The 20,379-nt window shown below is 43.6% G+C and overlaps 4 protein-coding genes across 8 annotated transcripts; 2 read left to right on the top strand and 2 right to left on the bottom strand.

Moving 5' to 3' along the window:
* Positions 1-576: 576 nt before the first annotated feature.
* On the bottom strand, positions 577-4,062 carry LOC135428025 (spondin-1). The gene is made up of 6 exons (XM_064681812.1): positions 3,664-4,062; positions 3,210-3,601; positions 2,716-2,928; positions 2,396-2,653; positions 2,173-2,338; positions 577-2,111 (listed from the first exon to the last, which is right to left on the bottom strand). Exons 1-6 carry the CDS (start codon positions 3,908-3,910, stop codon positions 577-579), a joined length of 2,811 nt encoding a protein of 936 aa, XP_064537882.1. The 5' UTR covers positions 3,911-4,062.
* A 750-nt stretch (positions 4,063-4,812) lies between these two features.
* Positions 4,813-9,067, bottom strand: LOC135428116 (spondin-1). Its single transcript, XM_064681931.1, has 7 exons — positions 8,967-9,067; positions 7,716-7,967; positions 7,268-7,656; positions 6,746-7,207; positions 6,513-6,684; positions 6,333-6,454; positions 4,813-6,271 (listed from the first exon to the last, which is right to left on the bottom strand). The coding sequence occupies exons 2-7, from the start codon at positions 7,891-7,893 to the stop codon at positions 4,958-4,960; spliced, it is 2,637 nt and encodes an 878-aa protein (XP_064538001.1). The 5' UTR covers positions 7,894-7,967; positions 8,967-9,067; the 3' UTR covers positions 4,813-4,957.
* A 1,372-nt stretch (positions 9,068-10,439) lies between these two features.
* Positions 10,440-13,953, top strand: salto. Of its 5 annotated transcripts, none has more exons than XM_064681952.1 (11): positions 10,441-10,622; positions 10,697-10,782; positions 10,850-11,243; positions 11,316-11,615; positions 11,686-11,846; positions 11,903-12,219; positions 12,276-12,584; positions 12,638-12,926; positions 12,993-13,195; positions 13,534-13,645; positions 13,718-13,953. In XM_064681952.1, exons 1-10 carry the CDS (start codon positions 10,595-10,597, stop codon positions 13,595-13,597), a joined length of 2,151 nt encoding a protein of 716 aa, XP_064538022.1. In that variant the 5' UTR covers positions 10,441-10,594; the 3' UTR covers positions 13,598-13,645; positions 13,718-13,953. The 5 variants fall into 5 exon arrangements, with proteins under 5 accessions (XP_064538023.1, XP_064538022.1, XP_064538021.1 ...); XM_064681951.1 differs by having other exon boundaries at positions 13,510-13,645; XM_064681950.1 differs by lacking the exon at positions 13,534-13,645 and having other exon boundaries at positions 12,288-12,584.
* A 2,871-nt stretch (positions 13,954-16,824) lies between these two features.
* LOC135428160 (sodium-dependent nutrient amino acid transporter 1) lies at positions 16,825-20,175 on the top strand. The gene is made up of 6 exons (XM_064681980.1): positions 16,825-16,967; positions 17,029-17,335; positions 17,675-17,894; positions 18,351-18,725; positions 19,092-19,830; positions 19,887-20,175. Exons 1-6 carry the CDS (start codon positions 16,872-16,874, stop codon positions 20,028-20,030), a joined length of 1,881 nt encoding a protein of 626 aa, XP_064538050.1. The 5' UTR covers positions 16,825-16,871; the 3' UTR covers positions 20,031-20,175.
* Positions 20,176-20,379: the final 204 nt, after the last annotated feature.

The following is a 20,379-nucleotide window of genomic DNA, read 5'->3' as shown; positions in this document are numbered from 1 at the left end:
ATATTGAAAATAAAGAGCTTTAAGAGCTGAGCTTAAGATTGTGCTCTTAAACGGCAGAGCGAGAAAAGAGTTTAACACTGTTGTATTTAGGAGAATTATTGTACAGCTGGTGCTCAAAAGGTATTTCAAAATTGACAGTTGTGGACTTGAATATTCGCAGCATTCAGATAATCAGGACTTACGACACATAACAGAGAACAAATTCCATTATAAACGCAGATAAATATGCACATGAATGCAGATCTGACTTAGGGAGTACCTAAAATTCCGGTTCCTATATCTGCGATCTATATCTACGCAGATATTTAAATCGTTTACGTGTACAATATATATTATCTTAAGATTGTCTCACTATTGAAAAACTGTCTGGATTGGCCGGATTGGTTTATCTGAAATCATTTTGTTTATCAAAATATCTTCAGCAAAATCTACAAGTTACGAAATTCAGCACGATCCTCAAATTTGAACAAGATCTTATAAACAATTAAAAAGTCTGTTGTATGGATTTTGTTCCTTACGACATTCTCATAAGAAAAACACCTTGCAATGGGTTTATGCTTTATCTTTATTAAATGATTAGCTGCCATAACGTCCACGCCTGGCATTGTTATACTTGTTTCTTGTCTGTGATTGGGGCTCCCCAAATCCTTCACCGAAACTTTCACTCGTCTGCATTGCTCCAGCTCCATAGGTATTGATGGGCTGCATCGCTCCAGCTTCATAGGGATTGCTTGACTGTATCGCTCCAGCTCCATAGGGGCTGCTCGGCTGCATCGCTCCAGCTCCATAGGGGTTGCTGGACTGTATTGGTCCAGCCTCATAGGGATTGCTCGGCTGCATCGCTCCAGTTCCATAGGAGTTGCTGGACTGTATTGGTCCCGCTCCATAGGAGTTGCTGGACGGTATTTGTCCAGCTCTATAGGAGTTGCTGGCCTGCATTGCTCTAGATCCGTAGGGATTGATAGGCTGCATTGGTCCACCTGCATAGGGATTCACATCGTTATCCTCTGTGCGTGCCAAATTGATTTGGGGCAGAAGACATGTGCCCTCGCATGCCATAAGAGTGCGAAAGCGATTGTTGTTCTCGTCGCAATTGTCCGTGGTAAAGATTTTGCACTCGTGATCATCATGATCGTAGAACCAATAGTTGCGCACGATAACCGGATTGGCCAGACAAGGTTGTGTAGAGGCGAATGGTTTCTCGAAGCAGTAGTCCTGCACCACATTGTATTTGTTGCCCGACTCCTGCTGGCGGTCCGAGTAACGTACTGATGGTGCCCGTGTGCTAAAGCCGGGCCTCTGAAGGCTGTTCGTGTAGTCGTTGTTATTGCTAGAGACTGGATCGTAATTGTTGTAGCTATTGCCTCTGTAATCATTGGAGTTCTTGCCTCTGTTGCCCTGCAGCTGCTCATTGTGGTAGCTATTGGATGTGGGTCGCTCCATCTCGTACGGCTGTTGTCGGTTGATCTCATAGCCACGCGGATTCTCCGCTGGCATAGGCGTAGCTAAGTTATTGGCCCTCCAGCCTGCATTGTTTCTGTCCGCTCCAGCATAATCCATGTCCGGCCTTGGGTTGTAGCTATTCTGGCCCCAAGCGGGCCTGCTATTTTCAAATCCACCTTCGTTGGTCTCTCCAAATATGTCAGGCTCTGGAAAGCCATCCAGTCCGCTATTGTCGGCTATAGTGCCACCACAATCTGCGCCGCTGCATTGCCTTGTCTCCTCCAGCGGCAATCGCATGACTGTCTGACAACGTGACCTTGCGAGGGGATTGTAATAGTCACGTGTCCGCGTGGAAATTCCCCGCCCACAGGTCTTTGAGCAAGGTGACCACTCGCTCCACATGGTCAGCTCACACTCGGCTATGGTGTCCGGACCATTGGGATTATCAACACCTGGCTCGCCAAAGGCCAGCTCATCCTCTGTGCCGCATTGCATGCCCTGACACTGCCGCACTTCCTCCAAGCGACGATCGCAGCTGTAGCTGGCCGCAAGTGCTGGATTTTTATAGCTGCGAAAGCGTTGCGAGTAGCCAGGACCGCAGCGCGTGCTGCAGTTGCTCCAATCGTTCCAAGGGTGAGTCGCACACTCCAGGGGACCTTCTTGTGGCACTATGAGATAGAACTTAGGTGGGTTAAAGGTTGTGGTAAGATCTAATATCTAAAGCCATACCCTCCTCACACTCGCGTATGTATAGCTTTTTCCTGGTCACGTAGAGTGTGGCTAGGGGCTTCATTGGTGCTCCCGAATCGTCATAGAAAGGCGAACGATGATCGCTGGGATATGTGGAGCTAATGCGACGTATGACATCCGGCGGCACCTGCGGCTGATCGGCTGACTGTTTATAGAAATGGGTTAAGCTTGATGTGAACTCGAAAGATGGTCACGCTCTCACCATGTATGAAGGACCTGAGTCTGTGCCTATGTCCCAGGGATATAAATTCAAAACCTTACGTTCCAGCCAAGTACAGTTACTCAAGCACAATTCCAAGCCCGCCACGCCGACTATCCAATCCGGAGAGGGATCTATTTTGGCGGCCAAGGATATTTGATGATGTTGCGAATCCACACGCGCATTGGCCAAGGTGGTGCCAAAGAGATTCTGACGATGTCCTATGCCTGGTGCCTTGATTATGGTACGAACCTCGCCATTCTAGAAGATGAAGAATCTTAGTTGAAGCAGGCCAAAGGACTTTAGTTAGTGAACTGCCCCACCTGCGTATTATCTCTTATCTCCTGCTCCAGTGTACGCGTGGCTCCATGCTCGGCCAGCTCCTGCATGCCCTGGCTGGCACGTCCACCATATGCCCAGTAGCGATAGCTATAGCTATGCGAGGCGCCAATTATTTCGCCCAAACGTGTGCGCCAAGCCTCTGCCGGAAAGTCCTTGGCATGCGTATTCCTAGCCCACTTGCGCTCCAGAATTATCTGTATCCGAAAAAGTATATATATCTCTATATATAAACAAATATCCAAAGAATAACTACCAAATCTCTTTAACATGCTTAAAAATTCTAAGCTTGAAATCGATATTTATCGATTTAGGGAAAATGTGCTGCTTAGATGAAAGAGCTGTCGAAAAAAGTCAAAGCTTGTTCTTTAGTATACACAGACGGACATAGCTAGATCGAAATGGCTCACGGGTTCCTTCAAATGGAAATTTGCAGAAATTCTTAAACTTAAGATCGTGGAGCCAACTGGGTACGCACCTCATACTTTGCCTCATCGCAGGCACAGCAATTTTGCAGCGCTGGCGTTAGGCTATTCAGCTCATCGATCTCCTCCGGGCAGATGCGTTTGGTCAGGAAACCATCGTCGATGAACCACACGTCGCGATGCTGCACCACGCCCGCCTTGATCAGCACACAGCCGCTGTCCGGTGACTTGGGCGCCATCCAGGAGACATCAATGCGTGTCTTGGCATTCGTATTGGTGCTCTCGATCATGTTCTCGCAGCCAGTACTAAATCTGGTCTCGGCATTGCTAAACAGTTCAAAATGTCCAGTCATATCTTGAGCATTGTAGGCTCCCGCGTGATCTTCGCTCTCCACGACCAGAGTAAAGCTAATGAACTTCATGCTGATCGGACACGAGAGGGATACTAGGAAAATGTATATAATTGAAAACCGCATAGTTCTGCCTAGTTCTGTGCTCTCAGCTCACCATTGTACTGATGATCGGGTATATAGGTCGTTGGATTGCCATCGATTAGTATCTTAAAATTATCATCGACTGCCGAACGTTCTCCAGTGGCGCCCTGGGGTATGCGATTGCAGCCACCGCTGACAACCTGAAGACACGCCAGGCACAGGATAAACATTAACAGAATGCGGCACATTTTCAGGCTCGCTTTTCGCAGTTCTAGTCGCAGCCACAGCTCAATGGAAACTGTCGAAATTGGGTGAAGCATTTCGATAATTGACGTAACGTTTCAATTATTTCTCAGACTGCGTCGCGACTGAGAACCCATCTTAATTGACTAGCTCGTCACTTGAAATGTTTTGAGTCGCGCTCTTCAACAAGTCGTCAACGATTTGTGTGTCTTTTGCATCGCTTGGCGCCAATTAATTTATTTTGCTTGGGTTCTTTGAACTTAGAGAGTAGCATATGCTCCAAAATAATAAAGCCTAGCAATCCAGAAATTTATGTAGGTCAATGATAAACAGCAGCCAGACAAGCATATGGCGAATTCGTTAAATCCAAATTTTGTTGAAAACGTGCCCAAAAATTACTGACCATATAAACAATGGGAATGTACTTTTATGTAAGCGATCCTGTGGTTAGTAGTTCTTACAAGATCTTAAAATGTTAGATATTTTCGCTCTTAATAAAACTTGTCGCTAACTCTTATAATTTTAGAATATACCCATAAGAAGTTCACTAAAAATTAATTTAATTTAAGGAAAATAAATCCAAATTATTCTGCATCAGCCGTAAGGTAGACTAACTTGTACTAGACCAGGTTGACTCAGCGTTTGGTCTACATCCTTCTGCTTCATTCATTTTTCACAACTTTTGTATGCCCCTTTTACTCCATTTTGCATGGATACAGGGTATACATATAAATATTAATATTTAAATGGAAAATTAAAAAAAAATCCATTACATATAATGTGCTAGCTTACAATTTAAACGGCCGTTTGCAGTGAGAGTATTGCCACCTTACATTACAATTTACTAGAGTGTTGCCACATCTTTTCGTATTTCAGTTAATTTTGAATGTTGAATATGGAGGCATTGGGTTACCCATCTGAGGATTCTTAGAGGAATCTCTTAAAAATCGTATATCCTCAATTCGAAACACGCAAAGGCTATTTTTATACAACTTTGTTGTTTATTAATACGAGTACATTTTGAGTTTGGTAGCCATTGCCCCAGTATACATGCAAACAAGGAGCAGCTAATACTTGACGCTAGAGTAGTTGATAAGGATTATCAGAAGGGCATTCTCGCCATCTCACCATTTTTCGCTCTCGTCATTGCTGCTGAGCATGCACGGCATCATGACGCATTTCTCGATGCGTACCCTGTCCTTGCACTTGTAGCTCAGATCGGTGTTGAGCAGCGTGCGTGTACGCTGGCGCACAGAGTTCTCGCCGCAGCTGGCGGTGCAGGGCGTCCAGGCGGACCACTCGGAGTAGTTGCATTCATCCCGTGGCTCCAGGGGCTGCAGCTTGGCGGGCATGTGACGCCGTTCGCCAAAGGCGCCGCTCACCGAGTACATGTCATCGCAGCGCTGATAGCAGCGATCCAGGCGCACCAAGTGCTTGGGACACTGTTTGCCACCGTATTTGGGTGTACGGAGCACGCGACGCGTTCTCAACTGGACACCATCGCCGCAGCTGGCATTGCAGCTGTGCGCGATCCACTCGGACACCAGACAGTCCACGCGTTGCGGCTGCTCCGAGCCGAGGCGTTCGTTTTGCAGCTCCATTTTGTGTCGGGGCAGGCGACAGGTCTCATCACACTGCTCCTTCGACTTGAATTTGTTCTGGTTGGTGTCACAGCGATCCGACCAGTAAATGGCGCACTGATCGCTCACATGATCATAGTACCAATAGTTGGCCACATCGCTGTCCCGGCAGTGGCTCTCGCGCAGCGTTTCGTAACAGAAGGAAGGCACAATGGTGTCACAGCTGGGATTCGTGCAGTTGACCTCCTCGAGCAGCTTGATATGGCGACAGGGATCGCTGCCGTCGTCATTGGGATCGCGCACACCATAGACGTCATTGTTGTTCCACACTTTACGCATGCGCTGACGTTTGCCCGTGCCGCCGCAGGGTCCCAGGCAGGGCGAGAAGTCCGACCATGGTGACACCCCGCACACTGGCGGTATATAGTCCTCCCTGCGTTGACTGTAGCTTTGGAAGTTGCGAAATAGCGAGCGCTTCTCTGCAGAGCCACCTTCACCATCGGCCGCCTCGGGCTGATCTCCCTCCTGCTCGGCATCGCCGCCCGCCCCATTGCCGATGTCGCCGCCACAGTCGCTGGCCTCACAGGGTTTGCTTTCCTGTAGTCGCGCCTTGCTTGCCTTCTGGCATTTCTTCTTGGCTCGCCGATTGAGATAGTGGCGGCTGCGTATCATCTCACCCGTTCCACAGGTCACCGTGCACGAGGACCACTCGGTCCACTCGGATAGCCCGCACTCGGGATCGGTGCCGGGCGGTTCCGCCTCGGGCTGCGTACCCTCCGACATCTCCTCGTTAAACGAAGCGCACTTGCGGCCCATGCAGTGCTTCTCCTCACGCAGAGCATTGTTGCATCTGTGACGCTATAAAATCGGGTTGGTTAAAACTGGGTAATCTAGGGTAATCTGAGAGGTTGTAGAGTACCATGGCTAGCGTAGGATTCTTAAACTCGCGCGTTCGGTACTGCTTGCCAGGTCCACACTTGGCGCTGCACTCATCCCAACGAGTCCAAGCGGTTGTGCCGCATTCCGGAGGCAGCTGCTCCGCTGTGGAATAACAAAATTAGTTGCTAAAATTGCAAATATTTTGTTCAAGAAAGCCTACTATCAGCTGCTTCGCAATTCTTCTCATAAAGACGACGCCTGTTTATGTGTAGAGTGGCCAGAGGCTTCATCTCTGCGCCCGTGGGATCATAGAATGGCGAGCGGGGATCATTGGGATAATTAGACTTGATGCGACGCACCACGTCGGGTGGCACCTGAGGCTGATCCGCAGACTGTCCAAGAAAAATACCGTGAATAAACAGAATGCAGAAGTTTGTATGAAGTATAACTGACCATATAGGAAGGACCGCTATCGGTGCCCGCATCCCAGGGATATAGATTGTGCACTTTGTTCTCTACCCACGAACAATTGGGCAAACACAGCTCCAGTCCAGAGACGCCCACAATCCAATCGGGCGATGGATCCACCATGGAGACCAATGATATCAAATGATGATGGGAGTCGACGCGGAAGACGGCAAATGTCTTGCCCGTCACATTCGGATAGGCAATGCCGCGCGCCTTTATAATCGTCCTTATGTGGTCGCTCTGATCCTTCAGCTCACTCTCCAAAGTCCGCGTGGAGCCATGCTCGGCCACCTCGCGCAAACCCTCGCTGGCCAGCTCCCCATACTGCCAGAAGCGATAGTCAATGGTGTGGGAGGCGCCAATAATGTCGCTGAATCTTGTGCGCCAGCTATTGGCAGGGAAGTCCTTGGGATGCGTGTGACGTGACCATTTACCCTCGAAGGTTAGCTGAAAGCGAAGTTCATGTAATGGCTGTCATTTGTTTTTTTTTAATACCTCAAATCTCACCTCATATTTGGCCTCATCGCAGGCACAGCAGGGATCCACAATGCTGGGCTGTGTATTGATATCATCCACCTCCTCCTCGCACATGCGCTTGGTCAGCAAACCATCGTCCATGAACCAAACATCGCGATGCTGCACGACTGTCGCACGGATCAGCACACAGCCTTGGCCCGGCATGGTGGGAGCTGCCCAGACGATCTCGACGTGTGTCTTCAGATTCGTATTTGTGTTCTCCACGACATTGGCACAGCGCGGACTGAAGCGTGTCTCCGCCAAATCACTTATCTCAAAGGCGCCCATGGCATTTGGCTCATTTTCGGCATCGCCGGACTCCATTTCCAGTGCGAGCATAAAGCTCACAAACGACAGACTCGAGTAGGCGCTCAGCGTGACTGGCAAGTGGAAAATGAACATCTCTCTCCACTTGGGATTTCTTTTTTTGTTCACTTACTATTATATTTCTGGCCGGGCACATAGCTCTGTGCATTTCCCGCCACGGAAAGCACAAAATTCTCATCAACTGGCGATTTGGCTGCGGTGACGCCCTGTGGCACACGACTGCACGCTTGGATCAGGGGCAAGCAGCAGGTGGTTGCCAATAATAAAATGATGCATGTAAATCTCAACATTGCGCTTGTGTGGAGGGTTCTGATCTCCCTCTCTCTCTCTCGCTTTTACTCTCTGTCTCTTTCGCTTCCGGGGACTGCAATTAAAACGCCATTAATTATATGTTCCATATTTAGAATGGACCGTATTTCATGCGAGAGGTTGTTATAATCTTCCATTTTCATAATGTCGATAAACTTCGATTTTAAGTAATTGTTTTTTGGGCATAACTCGAATATAAAAAGACCTAGACACGCTCAACTTATTATGTAGGTTATCGTATAGTATATATAGATTACAAATATTTTACTTTGCGGATATCTACGCCTGTTCGACCTAAAATTTTGAAAGACCGCTTTCTGAAAAGTAGAGCCTTTCGCTTTGGTATATACACGCTTTTGAAAGCATGTACAGAGGGAAGCTAGAACCCTCGTTCAGGGTAACTCGTACTCGGGCACACCCGATTAGAGCACTCCGGTCCACAAATGCGGAACCATTTCTGCCATTTCCATAGCTCGTTTAGATATTTAATTGCTATGCATAGTATCTGTTGTATCGAATGTCAGTGACACACACAAACAGATCTATTTGGGAATGTTGATTAATTGCAATTGCTCTTGACATTGCAAGACTTGCTTGAAACAATACTATCTGGATATATAAATAATATAGATATTTAAAATAAATTCAAAGTCAATTAATATTCATGTATTTAGCATGTTACTTAATCGAAAATTATACCCTTAGGGTGAAAGTTCTGAGAGGGACTGTAAGACAATATCTTTTAGCACGCTGCAAGTAAACCGCCCCGTAAATGTTTTCATGCGCCTTCTCGCTCGCCCGTCCATTGCAGAGCGGAAGAGAGAAGCCTCTCGGAATAAGCACATGCCGAAATAAGAGGTACATCAGCGAATACGTCACTGATTAAATTCAATTGGAAAATTGCAAAATAAAAAGGCAAAATGTGTCAGCAAATGAGCAGCGACAGCGAGGAAATCAATTGCAATCGCAAAACTTATCATTAAAATCACTTTTAGGGTTTCGTCAGTGGCATGGCATTACGACCTCTACAAATCCCAGCCGCTTGGCAACTTACGTTCTATCAGTTGTAAATCAGAATTGTGGCGAAACTGTTTACAAAATATTTATACTGAAATACTTTTCACATATGTATATCAGCTAAAAACTGTGATTATCTTTTCACTAATTCCAATTGCACTCAAAATCCATACTATTCACGAATGTATATTCACGACCGTCTCGTCTGGCGCTCGAAACGCAACTGAAATGCAAATTGCACGAGCTGCCTTAAACGACTCAATTTTCAATTATTTTCCCCGATGTGCAGCAATTCGTGAGAGGTGGCAACCGGGGGGCCCATTGAGTGGGTGCCCAAAGAGCGCAGCGTTTGGCTGTGCCCCTTTTGTTGCTCTGCTTTAGCGGCCATTTGCCAATTTCGCATTTGTTGATGTTTTGATTGTGTGACTTTTTTGTTTTCATCCCGCCATTCTAAACAAACTCGTGCAGAACGTGGCGCAATTTAAGCGAAGGACAGAACTTGGCGACTGGCGCGGTGCCAGCACAGTGGTTCAAGATAGCGAGATCTACTAAGCATCTGGTGGGGTGCAGGAACCTGGAACTACTTGAATCTTGTTAAGCATACTCAGAGCTTAGCTTAATTTAATTAAGAGTGCTCCGGCCGGGAGTGCTCGCAGAGCAGATGCGCTAAACCCATCACCAAGCAGCCAAGCAGTCGCCCCATCAACACACACACATACAGAAGCTATGCTTCTTCCTCCCTTTATTCCCTATGTTTGTGGGAAATGTATTCTAGATTAACTACGATATTTATAGACCTTAAATATAGCATACAAAAGTATATACCAAAACGCAAAGCCTTATGAGTAATTATTTGAAAATTTTGGAATTTAAAAACCTTTCGATGAAAATCGATTCTTTCTGATTCCTCTACCTTGTAATTTTATCATGAAACGCATAGATGATATCAATTGTATATATGTATGTTTATATGTTGCTTTAATCTTCGTGACACTTTAGAAACAATTGATCGGAAAATCATCTTATTGATATTTTTTAACAGGAAAACCTAATTGCCTTGCTAGAGAACTTTCTGATACTTTTTTGTCAATCAACATTAGGGATTCCAAAAAGTGGTTAAACGCGCTTGTTGGTGAAAGTTTTGTGTGTCTTAAATATCTTATCTTTGGTTGTTTGTATTAGAGGTTACTTTAAGGTCATTGTCCTTGTGCTGTTTTCCATTGTTTGTTAACGCCAACGAGTTTCCTGTTTTCTATTCTCTGAAATTGAAGACCTTTAAGAGTCTTGTAATAGTTTTCTGAACTGGTTTTCAGAAGACTCTCCTTATCCTCACCACTAATTTACGGGAACAACAGGAATACGCCTGGTCAATCGATTAGGGAAGGTTAATTAGTTAACATTTGCTTTTTAGTTATGTTTATGCTGACATTTCTTCTTAGTTCTACTTAGGGCAAGCAGGCTATCCAGTTAATTGTCATTTAGCTGTCTAAAGTATTTGTTAGACATTTATTATTCATTCAACATCAAACAGTACACCGCTGCGTTTCGTATTTCGAAATTGTATATTTTTATTTCTAGATCTTAGCAGATTTATGAAGTCAGTCGGTTATTTTTTGGAACCATACTACATAGATAAGACTAAAGAGCATCAGGATTATAGCTAAAATGCAAAATTCCGCTGTTGTATCACGTGGTAATAAGAAAGAACACTCCCAACTAAAGATTTGGATTAGCTTAGACTAATATTTGTTACCCTCCATTTTACAGTGCCGCATAAAGTTAATGTCAAAAATGTACCAAATAAGACTGTTGCATCCGAAACCAAAAAGCAAGAAGCAACAAATGCTCAGCACGTGAGTTAATCAATTGCAAGACAATTACATATTCGGCCAATTGCTAATTGTTTTGTTCTGTTTACAGCCAAAGCCGCCGATCAAGCGAATGCCAATCAACGAGAGGAGAGCTGCAGGCGTTCTAGGCGCCAACAATAACAAAAGCAGCAAAGTCAACAGCACGATTACTCCATTGGTAACTCCTTCGGTGACTCCATCGGTGACTCGAGCGTTGTCTCCAGCGGTAACTGCATCGCGAGCTCCATCGCGCGCTCCCTCGCGGCCTTCCTCGCCACCTCCCCCGCCGGCGCCCGTGACTTGCTTAGAGGTCGTTAAATCCTCAACAAGCATGATCTCTCGCCGCACGGACGCCGACTCGGAGGAGGTGTTACCCAAGCTGAAGAACAAATTTACGAAGCCTCGATTGAATCAACTTACAGAGCAGAGAATTAGTCGCTGTCACGCAGAAAATGTAGAAAATGGTGGGTGGCTTCAAATTCAAATTCCAATTTAAATTTTGCTTAAGACTCTCGCCGTCTCTCCGCCCAAAATAGCTGCCCAGGTGAGCTCGCCGTCGCCAGCACCCTTGCCGCGAACGAGAAAGAAAGAACCCAGCCTCACATCGATGAGTCTTCATTCACAACAGGAGGCGATTGAGCCGACACCATGTCCACAGCCGCTGGAGGCGCTGCAAAAGCAATTGGAGGACATGCAGTCAGAGTTTATGCAGAAAGCGGCCAGCTTTCGTGAGAAGGGTTATGGATATGCCTACAAGCTGGTTACCATAGTGCACAATGATAATTGCAAGGTGCTGGTGCACAATGATGACTTGCTTGCCCTTCCCAAAAATCTACGTGAGAGCTCTGATTCATTTGATTTGAGATTGTCGCACTAAAAGACTTTTCCTCCCTCCTTTCGCTTTAGCTGTTCAATCGGTGAGTGATTTCAAGCATCTGTGCCATGATGTCTTCAAGGCTGGCTTCAAATTCATTTTCGAGCAGTTCGCATCCGTGCAGTTGGCCAAAGATGAGGCGACAGTGGCCGCTTGTCGCGAAGAGCTGCGCGTTAAGTTGAATGGAGAACTGGTAAATGATTGAAATACCCATTTCAGTTATATTCCTAACAAAATCCCTTCTTCCAGAACAATAAGCTGGTCGTCGTCGATAATGAGCTGATGCAAATGTGCAGCGCCGCTGGCAAGGAGGATAACTCGAGTCTGGTGCGCCAGGTTTGCGAGTTAAGCGCAGCAAATACCCAGCTAAAATGTACTAATGCCAAGCTGGACTTGGATATTGCCGATGTGCGCAAGAATCGGGAGGATCTTAAAAAAATGCTCGAATCATCGCAAAAGCGTAACAATGATCTCGCCCTGGAGCTGGCCGACAAGAATATCTCGCTGGTGGAGCAAACCAGCGTCATTGATGATCTGCGCACTGATTTGAAGCACATGAAGAAAGTGTAAGCCATGTGAACGGTTTTGAGGAACAATCGGTTAAATATAATCTATAATCAAGTAATGCCAACAGCACCAAGGTATTGAATCAACGTCTAAAGGAGAACGATACCGGTATGGATAGCTTGAGGCAGACGATCAACACGCAGTTGGAGCGCATTGAGGACTTGCAGGCGCAACTTTATCAGGCAGACGCTGATCGTTTATTCCTGAAAAAGAAAACGGAAGAATTGACACTAATTGTGGCCGACAAGGATCGGCAAATAGCTGAACAGAGGCGACAGCTGCACCAGCTGGAGCAATATAAGGATTGGCAGGAGGGGCAAACGGAGTCAACAATTTGCAGCGAGCAGGAAACGGCGCAAATAAGGTTGGCGAAATTTCAGATATTTTATAGTAAAAATTACAAATCCCAGTCCGCAGTGAGCTGCAGACGGAGCTGGAGCGTCAACAGACACGCCTGACAGCACAGGAGCAGGCGGAGCAATCGCTGCGCAATGAATTGGAGCTTAAGCAGGAAGCCCTACGCAAGGCAGAGCTTAAGATGGGGCGACTCGAGGAACAGATCGAACATCATCGTCAAGTGCTGGCCGTGCGCGGTGAGCGCATTAATTATCTGGATCAGGAGATGAAGCAACGCGAACAGGAGAGCAATCGCAAGATTAATGAAATTATGTCTCAAACTAGCGATAAAAATACGCTCATTACCCAGGTTAATAGCAAGGATTTATAAATGTATACATATATATCTGGCTTTTAACGGCTTTTCTGTGCGCAGATATCCAACGAGCTGGCATCCACGAATGAGCAGTTCCAGAATCTATGCTCGACGCTCAGTACAAAGCAAACCAAACTGCATAGCCAGGAGCACGTCATCAAGTTGCTGGAGGAGAGCAATGCGCGCAGCGTCAAGCTTCACACGAAACTGGGCGAAAAGAATGCGCTGCTCAAGGACGAACTCGACCATTTACGGCGTACCGTGTAAGTAGAGTAGCGAGTAGTTTGGAGAGCAACCTGCTCAACTCGTAACAAGTACGCTAGATACCCAACGAGTGTATTCACGCTATATGCTGTGAACATGGCTCGAACCTGGTTTACCACATTCATGAATCTTACAAAATGTTCCTCCCGTTTTCTGGGAATATATTACCTTCTGGCAAGTTTGCTTAATGCTAAAGTTCAGTAAACATTTCAATTATGTTTTAAATTCAGTTTAAATGGAATACCGGGTTCGAACTTGTGCGGTTCAGAGCCGGCTTGCAGCCTTGATTATGAGTAACCATTTTAATTTACAGTTCTTCAATACTGTCTCATCGCAGAAATAACCTAATGTTAGGCAGTGAAGTCAGCGATGTGGATGTTGCAGACATTCTGCTGGAATAAACCAAAATAAGACAACACAATTAACAAAATTACCAATGTATTATTATGGTAAGCGGCACTTGTTACGAGTATTCATAGCGCAAAATATATATATCATATATAATTCTCTTTTATTTGCAGTCACATTTATGTCAAAATTCTAATTGGCAATAATGGACAAAACATATTTGAACCAGTGCCAGCTCATGAGGTGTTAAGTCTACGTTCTAAACGCAACAAAAAGCATCAACAACCGCAACTTCTACTAGAAGAATAATATCATATTATATATATTTAGCGACCAGCAGCAATTAATGCGCCACAATCAATAGACTTTTTCTTTAGTTATTAAAAGTTTTCCCTACATACATACAAAACATACATATATATTTACATTTATATATATATATATATATATATCCTTAAATAGGTAGTCGAGTTGCTCATCTAAATTATTGTCTTTGTAAACCTAGATTTTCACGTTTTTGTAATTACCAATAGATCGGCTTTATATTTTTGTATGTAAATAAGTAAGTTTTTTAATGGGTCGGCGGCACATAAAACGAAATTTTTAAATTGAAATGATTTTGCATTTTGAGCACAGGGCCGCATCTAGCATGAAAATCAACTAGATCTAACTGGATATATATGCAAACCTCTTACTGGAAATATTTGCAAAATTTTCAGCATAATCTTTTCAAAGATTTAACGAACCTACGCTGGCAAGAGATTTCCGCGTAGATTTCTTCATGGCTTATCAGTTATGTTTCGTTTTAGTCGCGACACGCAGCTCGACTGTGGCGGTTGTACGTAACTCGTCGCCAAAGTGAAATCCAATTTTGACTAGTATAATAAATTAAAGACACGTGCATATAGGTATTTATTTAAAGATGGGAGCTTGAGTGTTTCTCTTTTAATTCAAGTGGTATGCAAATATTTACGTAGCCTTTATAAAGTGTTCCAGCATAAATTGATTTCTTTGACACAGTCAATGGGCTTAATTAAATTTAGATTAACAAAAGGCACCCTTACAGCTGTGTGATATTATTTCTGATCGGGCTTAAAACTTCGATTGTATGTTCTGTGTTATTTCCGCCAGTTTAAAGATTTATAAAAGTGAAGACTTATTTAAGTGAAGTGCTTGTAAAAAGTAAGTTCTGCAGCTATCAAAACTTGTAACTTTAATAGATAAGAATATGTAAGCAAAGACCAAACTTTTAAGATGTGATCTGTGTTGAGTATCATCACCTCGACGAACTGCTACATACATGGTACAAATAAGATGTTCCACAAGAAATCTAAGGTGTCTTAGCTGCAAAAACATTTGGGATGTCTTTTTATCTGTGTTTGTCAAAGATTTAATAAACGAAATCCCCAGATAAAAGTCCAGACAACAGTTGGAATAGGGTTGGAATTGGGTTGAAAGAACAATTAGAAGAATCTTCAGTTTATTATTCGTAGCATGATGATTATCTTATCCAGTTAATTATATATTATACAAATATCTGTGAATTGTAGCCTAAATAACCTAATCCTATTTAAAGACTAGCTTGTTTTTGAAAATATGTGTTCATATCAAGTGTGTACCCACATTAATGATAGTTGGGAGGTTTAAAGAAACATTGCCCAGATACCTTTAAGAACTGATCACAGCACAAAGTAAATAAATTCCTCAACGCATGTGCAATGAACTTCACAAATTCGAAAAAAAAATTACAATATGTGATAAGAGTTTGTTGCCCAAAAAACAAAATTGTTGCTTTCGGTTGCTCTATCAGCAATGTGACAAAATGACCAAAGTTGTCTATACTAATTATATAAACAATGGCTTTCGAGCTTATTTTGTGTCTCTATATATAAAATTGTGTCCTGACTGACTGACTGATTGTTGATCAACGTACAGGCCAAACCGTAAGAACTACGAAGCTGAAATTTTCACTGCAGTTACCTTACGAGGGTCAAATGAGGAGGGTCGAGAATATTTCAATTCGAAATGTAGTCATATACTTTGTGCCCAAATCTTGGCCAAATAAAGCCCGATCCTGGCAGATTGGGCACGTTAAGCTCGAGGAGGTCCATAGAATAGAATGTTATCAAAGTGTTTGATTTCAGAAAAAAGTGATTTTTAGACAAAAAAAAAACTTTATTTTGGTCATTTTGAGCCAAGATGACCCAAAATGAGAAAATATACAGTGTTTGGCCGAGATACGGCCATAAAAAAACCGAAAAAAACGCCGTTATAAATTTGGAGTTTTTCGTTTTTTGCAATAATTTCGGCTAAAAATGGTCCGTTTTTGGAAAGGTATATCTTTTTGAACTCGTACTGATCTCTATTATCGACTGACATATCACATTTTTTTCTAAATCTAATTTTGTTTTTGAAATCTTGAAATTCTGAAAAATACCTAAAAGTAAGGCAAAGCATTGCATACTTTTTGTACTGTCCACATAAAACGCTTGGACGTATTAGAATAGCTGCTCTACTGCATACTCTTGGTCCGCGCATAAAAGCAAACCATTCACAATATACACATTTGATTAAATATTAAAATTGCAATATACAGTCCGATTTCGGAGTGATTGACTCCCGACGATCCATTGACAGTCGCATTCTAAGATTTGACCAAATTTATTGGTGAAATTTGAAATATGTACCTAACGATCATTGAGAATAGCGAATCTGAAGAGTGCACTTTGCCTTCCGTTACTCAAAAGAATTTGTGAAATGCATTGCAAATGTAATGTAATTTAATGTAATTTCTTAATAAGAGGGGAGGTAAAAAGCGCATTGGAAATGTGTACAACAATCGCTGACCAAAAGCGCAGTGAAAGTATGAACTATTTGCATCGCAGTTATTATTTATATAGGTTTTTATTTTACTAGTGTAGCTTTTTTGGTCACTTCATCTTATTATTCATTTGAACTCATAATTACCTATTAACTTGATATTTGTTTACTAAAGAATCATCCTGGTTGTTAGGTGCGTTAGCCTTGCCTTGCCTTGCCAAGAAGTTGTGGTGCTTGTGGACCAAAGTAATTCTGCATTCCATATCAATTGTTAATCTTTAGATCTTTGTGACCATTCACAATTTTACAATCAGAGCTAGCTATAATTGCAGGCTTATCATCTGTTACTAAATCTGTAACGATATTAGAGAGTTGACAGACAATGTATCTATCTGCTGTTATCGCAAACCCTGTATTATAATCTACAGGCTTGTGTGGCCTATAAAAACCCATTCATGCTATCAGATGCACTTTACTTCTTGCATCGCTTGACGCTCATACACAAATATGGATAGCACACAATTCGCCAAACTTAATAAATTGATAGATGGAAACATAAAGTTGGCGAACGAAAAGGATTGCGTGGTCTACGCCAGCGAATTGGTGAGTTACAGCTCTAGGAATTGAGCCCCTTAGATGAATCATATACCAAACCGATTCACAGCTGACCATGGACAGCAGCAGCAGCGAGGAGGGACGCGAGCAGCTAACGGAGGGGCATGCCACCACCCGGGACACTTGGGGCAAGGGAGTTGAGTTTCTGTTCTCCTGCATAGCCTTGAGTGTGGGCCTGGGCAATGTCTGGCGTTTTCCTTTTATAGCGCTGGAAAATGGTGGCGGTGCCTTTCTTATACCCTATTTGGTGGTGCTGCTGCTGGTGGGTCGACCGATCTACTATCTGGAGGTTATCATTGGACAGTTCTGCAGCCAAGGCTGCATTGGCGCTTTTGATATGGCGCCCATTTTTAAAGGTACACTAAATTTGATATAGATATTTGAGTACTCTGATATAGAACAATAAGTGCATGCATATAAAAAACTGATTGACAGACTGGCTGATTGACTGCTTGACTGCTTGACGCACATCCGAGCAAACTACACTTTTATCCGATCGGCTTTAAAACTATTTAAAAAATATAAATTAATTTATAAAAAATTTAAAAATTAAGTAAAATTTATTTAACTAACTTTTCAAAATTTAAATGAAAATTTACCCGAGCAAGGCCGGGTAATGTTTGCTAGCACTTTATACATATATTCTTGCTCAGCACTTGCATCTAATTCTTATCTAGAATTTTTCTAACTTCCAGGTGTTGCCTATGGTCAGGTGTATTCAACCGCTTTGGCTACCACGTACTATGCGTGCATTATGGCCCTGACCATAAGATATTTGGTGGTCTCCTTTTCCGATGTGCTGCCCTGGACGTACTGCCTCATCGAGTGGGGCGCTCAGTGTGTGGCGACCGGAGCAACTGGCAACAACAGCAGCACTCCAGTGCACGGTATATCTTCAGCGGAGCTTTATTTTACGTAAGAATAACTTAAACGTATTTGGAAGCATCTCCTTTATAAGCTATATATATTCATGATCAACATCTGTCTGTTCATCTGCATTATCTCGGGGATTAGAAGAGCTAGATAGTTTATGTTTGCAATATAAACATTCGCGTATCTTTCACAAGTGAACTGCACCCATTTATCGATAACTCATATTCGATAAATATCGATTTTTAGCCTCGGCTCTCAAAGCATATCTCTGAGATTATTCGAGCTAGATGCGTCAAATTTGGTATGCAGGTTCTAGAATTTGATATACATTTTGCAGATATATAACTTTTTGGCCATCTTCCATAATATTATACAATTTAAAAGGTGTAAACTCTATTTGCCTGACTTTGGCTATATAGAAAAGTTTTGCTTAGCTGGATATAGGCTATCTTCTAGACGGAACGCTCCTAGATAACCCTTACTTGTTTCCACTTGCAGTCGCACAGTGCTGCGCGAGCCGGAAAGCTTGGATGAGGGCCTCGGCACGCCCAGCTGGGAGATGGTCATCTGCTTGCTAGTCACCTGGATCATCATTGCCATCACCTTGTTCAAGGGTATACGCAGCTCGGGCAAAGCATCCTACTTCCTGGCACTCTTTCCCTATGTCATCATGCTGATCCTGCTGGTCAGAGCGGTAACCTTGCCGGGCGCCTGGCAGGGCATTGCCTATTTCATACAGCCGCAGTGGAGCCAGCTGCTCAATCCGCATGTCTGGTATGCGGCCATAACGCAGATGTTCTTCTCCCTGGCCATTTGCTTTGGCACCCTGATCATGTATGCCTCCTTTAATGACTTCAATAAGCGTGTGCACAAGTAAGTACTAGAAATAATAATATATATATAAAATTGTTCTGACTGACTGATTGATTGACTGACTGATTGATGACCAACTTAGAGCTCAAGCCGTATGATTTTCATTAAGACGGGGTATCGTAAAATTCCTGATGAAAAATGGGTGGAAATGTATAAGAAGATGTATTTAATTATATTGCTTCCCTTGGACGCATTTTCAAAGTTAAATTTCATGGGAGACGTGTTTCACACTTTTCGGAAAATCCATCTCCCTGGGTGGAAAATGGTTGTTCCGGGTTGGATGGGTAAAAGTTCAATTTTTGTCCCATTATATAAAAAGCTCTACAGACGAATCGAAAGTTAATGAATAATAATCTTTCAACACAGAGACGTCATCATTATCACAACTATAGATTCGTTTACCTCCATTTTGGCCGGCTGCATCATCTTTGGCATTCTGGGCAATTTGGCGCACGAGACAAACACCACGGACATATCGCAGGTGGTCAAGGGCGGCGCTGGCTTGGCCTTTATCTCGTATCCGGAGGCCATTGCGAAGTTTAAATATTTGCCGCAACTGTTTGCCGTGCTCTTCTTCTTCATGCTGCTGGTGCTGGGCATTGGCAGTAATATAGGCATGGCCTCCTGTGTGATCAATGTGGTCAAGGATCGCTTTCCCCAGCTGCCGCACTGGCAGCTGGCCATTGGCGCCTCAGTGATGGGTTTTGTGTGCGGCTTGGTCTACATGACGCCTGGCGGGCAGTTTATACTGAATCTGGTGGATTTCTATGGTTGCACTTTCATTGCCCTGGTGCTGGCCATTGTCGAGCTGCTGGCTGTGTCCTGGATATACGGCGTAAAGCGCCTGTGCAGCGACATAGAGTTTATGCTGAATGTGAAGACCAGTTTCTATTGGCGCATCTGCTGGGCCATTGTGGCGCCCGGTTTGATGTTCCTCGTGCTGATCTATATGCTGGTCAGCTATGAGCCGCTGACATACAAAGGCGTCGCCTATCCACAGGCAGCCTATATGGCTGGCTGGCTTATCTGGGGCCTGGGCGTGGCGCAGTTGCCCTTCTGGGCGCTCTACATTATTTACCAACAGCCTGGACAGAGCTTTCGCAGCGTAAGTCCCATAGATTAATTTAGTTGTATTTTACATAAAACTTTGCCTGCCCACAGAAACTCCAACTTGCCCTGCAGCCCACTGCAGATTGGGGTCCACGTCAGCCCCAGCAGCTGCAGGCTTACCTACTGCACCGCCAGCGTGTGGTGGAGTCCAAGCAGCAACGCGGCGGCTTCTTTTTTGACAACATCTTTGGTTAGTTCTAGAGCTTGACAGTATTTCGATTCATTTCAAAAACTAATTTGTCTGCATTTTGAAAATACTTTTGATACTTTATTTCTTGAAATAACCGAAAAAACAAACCGCAAAATTTAATTGATTTTCGTTTGCTCAGAGCGTGTTTTAGCTTTTTAGTTATGAAAAGAATTTTAAAACTAACATTTTTATGCAGAGTTTTGTTTTGCAATTGTTTAATTATGTTAATATTAGGCTTTAGCATTTTAGCAGCAATTTTCAACTATTTTACCTTAATAAAGCTAAGTACAAAAATCAAATAATAATATAATAAAATAAAATACATATGCTTAATGTACACAAAAACATAAAAAA

This window comes from Drosophila montana, unplaced genomic scaffold (assembly GCF_035044405.1).
Source record: "Drosophila montana isolate Dmon_TW-CO22-7 unplaced genomic scaffold, ASM3504440v1 contig_2438_1, whole genome shotgun sequence".
In the NCBI taxonomy this organism is placed as follows: Eukaryota; Metazoa; Arthropoda; class Insecta; order Diptera; family Drosophilidae; genus Drosophila; species Drosophila montana.
This window is presented reverse-complemented; position numbering and strand designations above follow the sequence as displayed.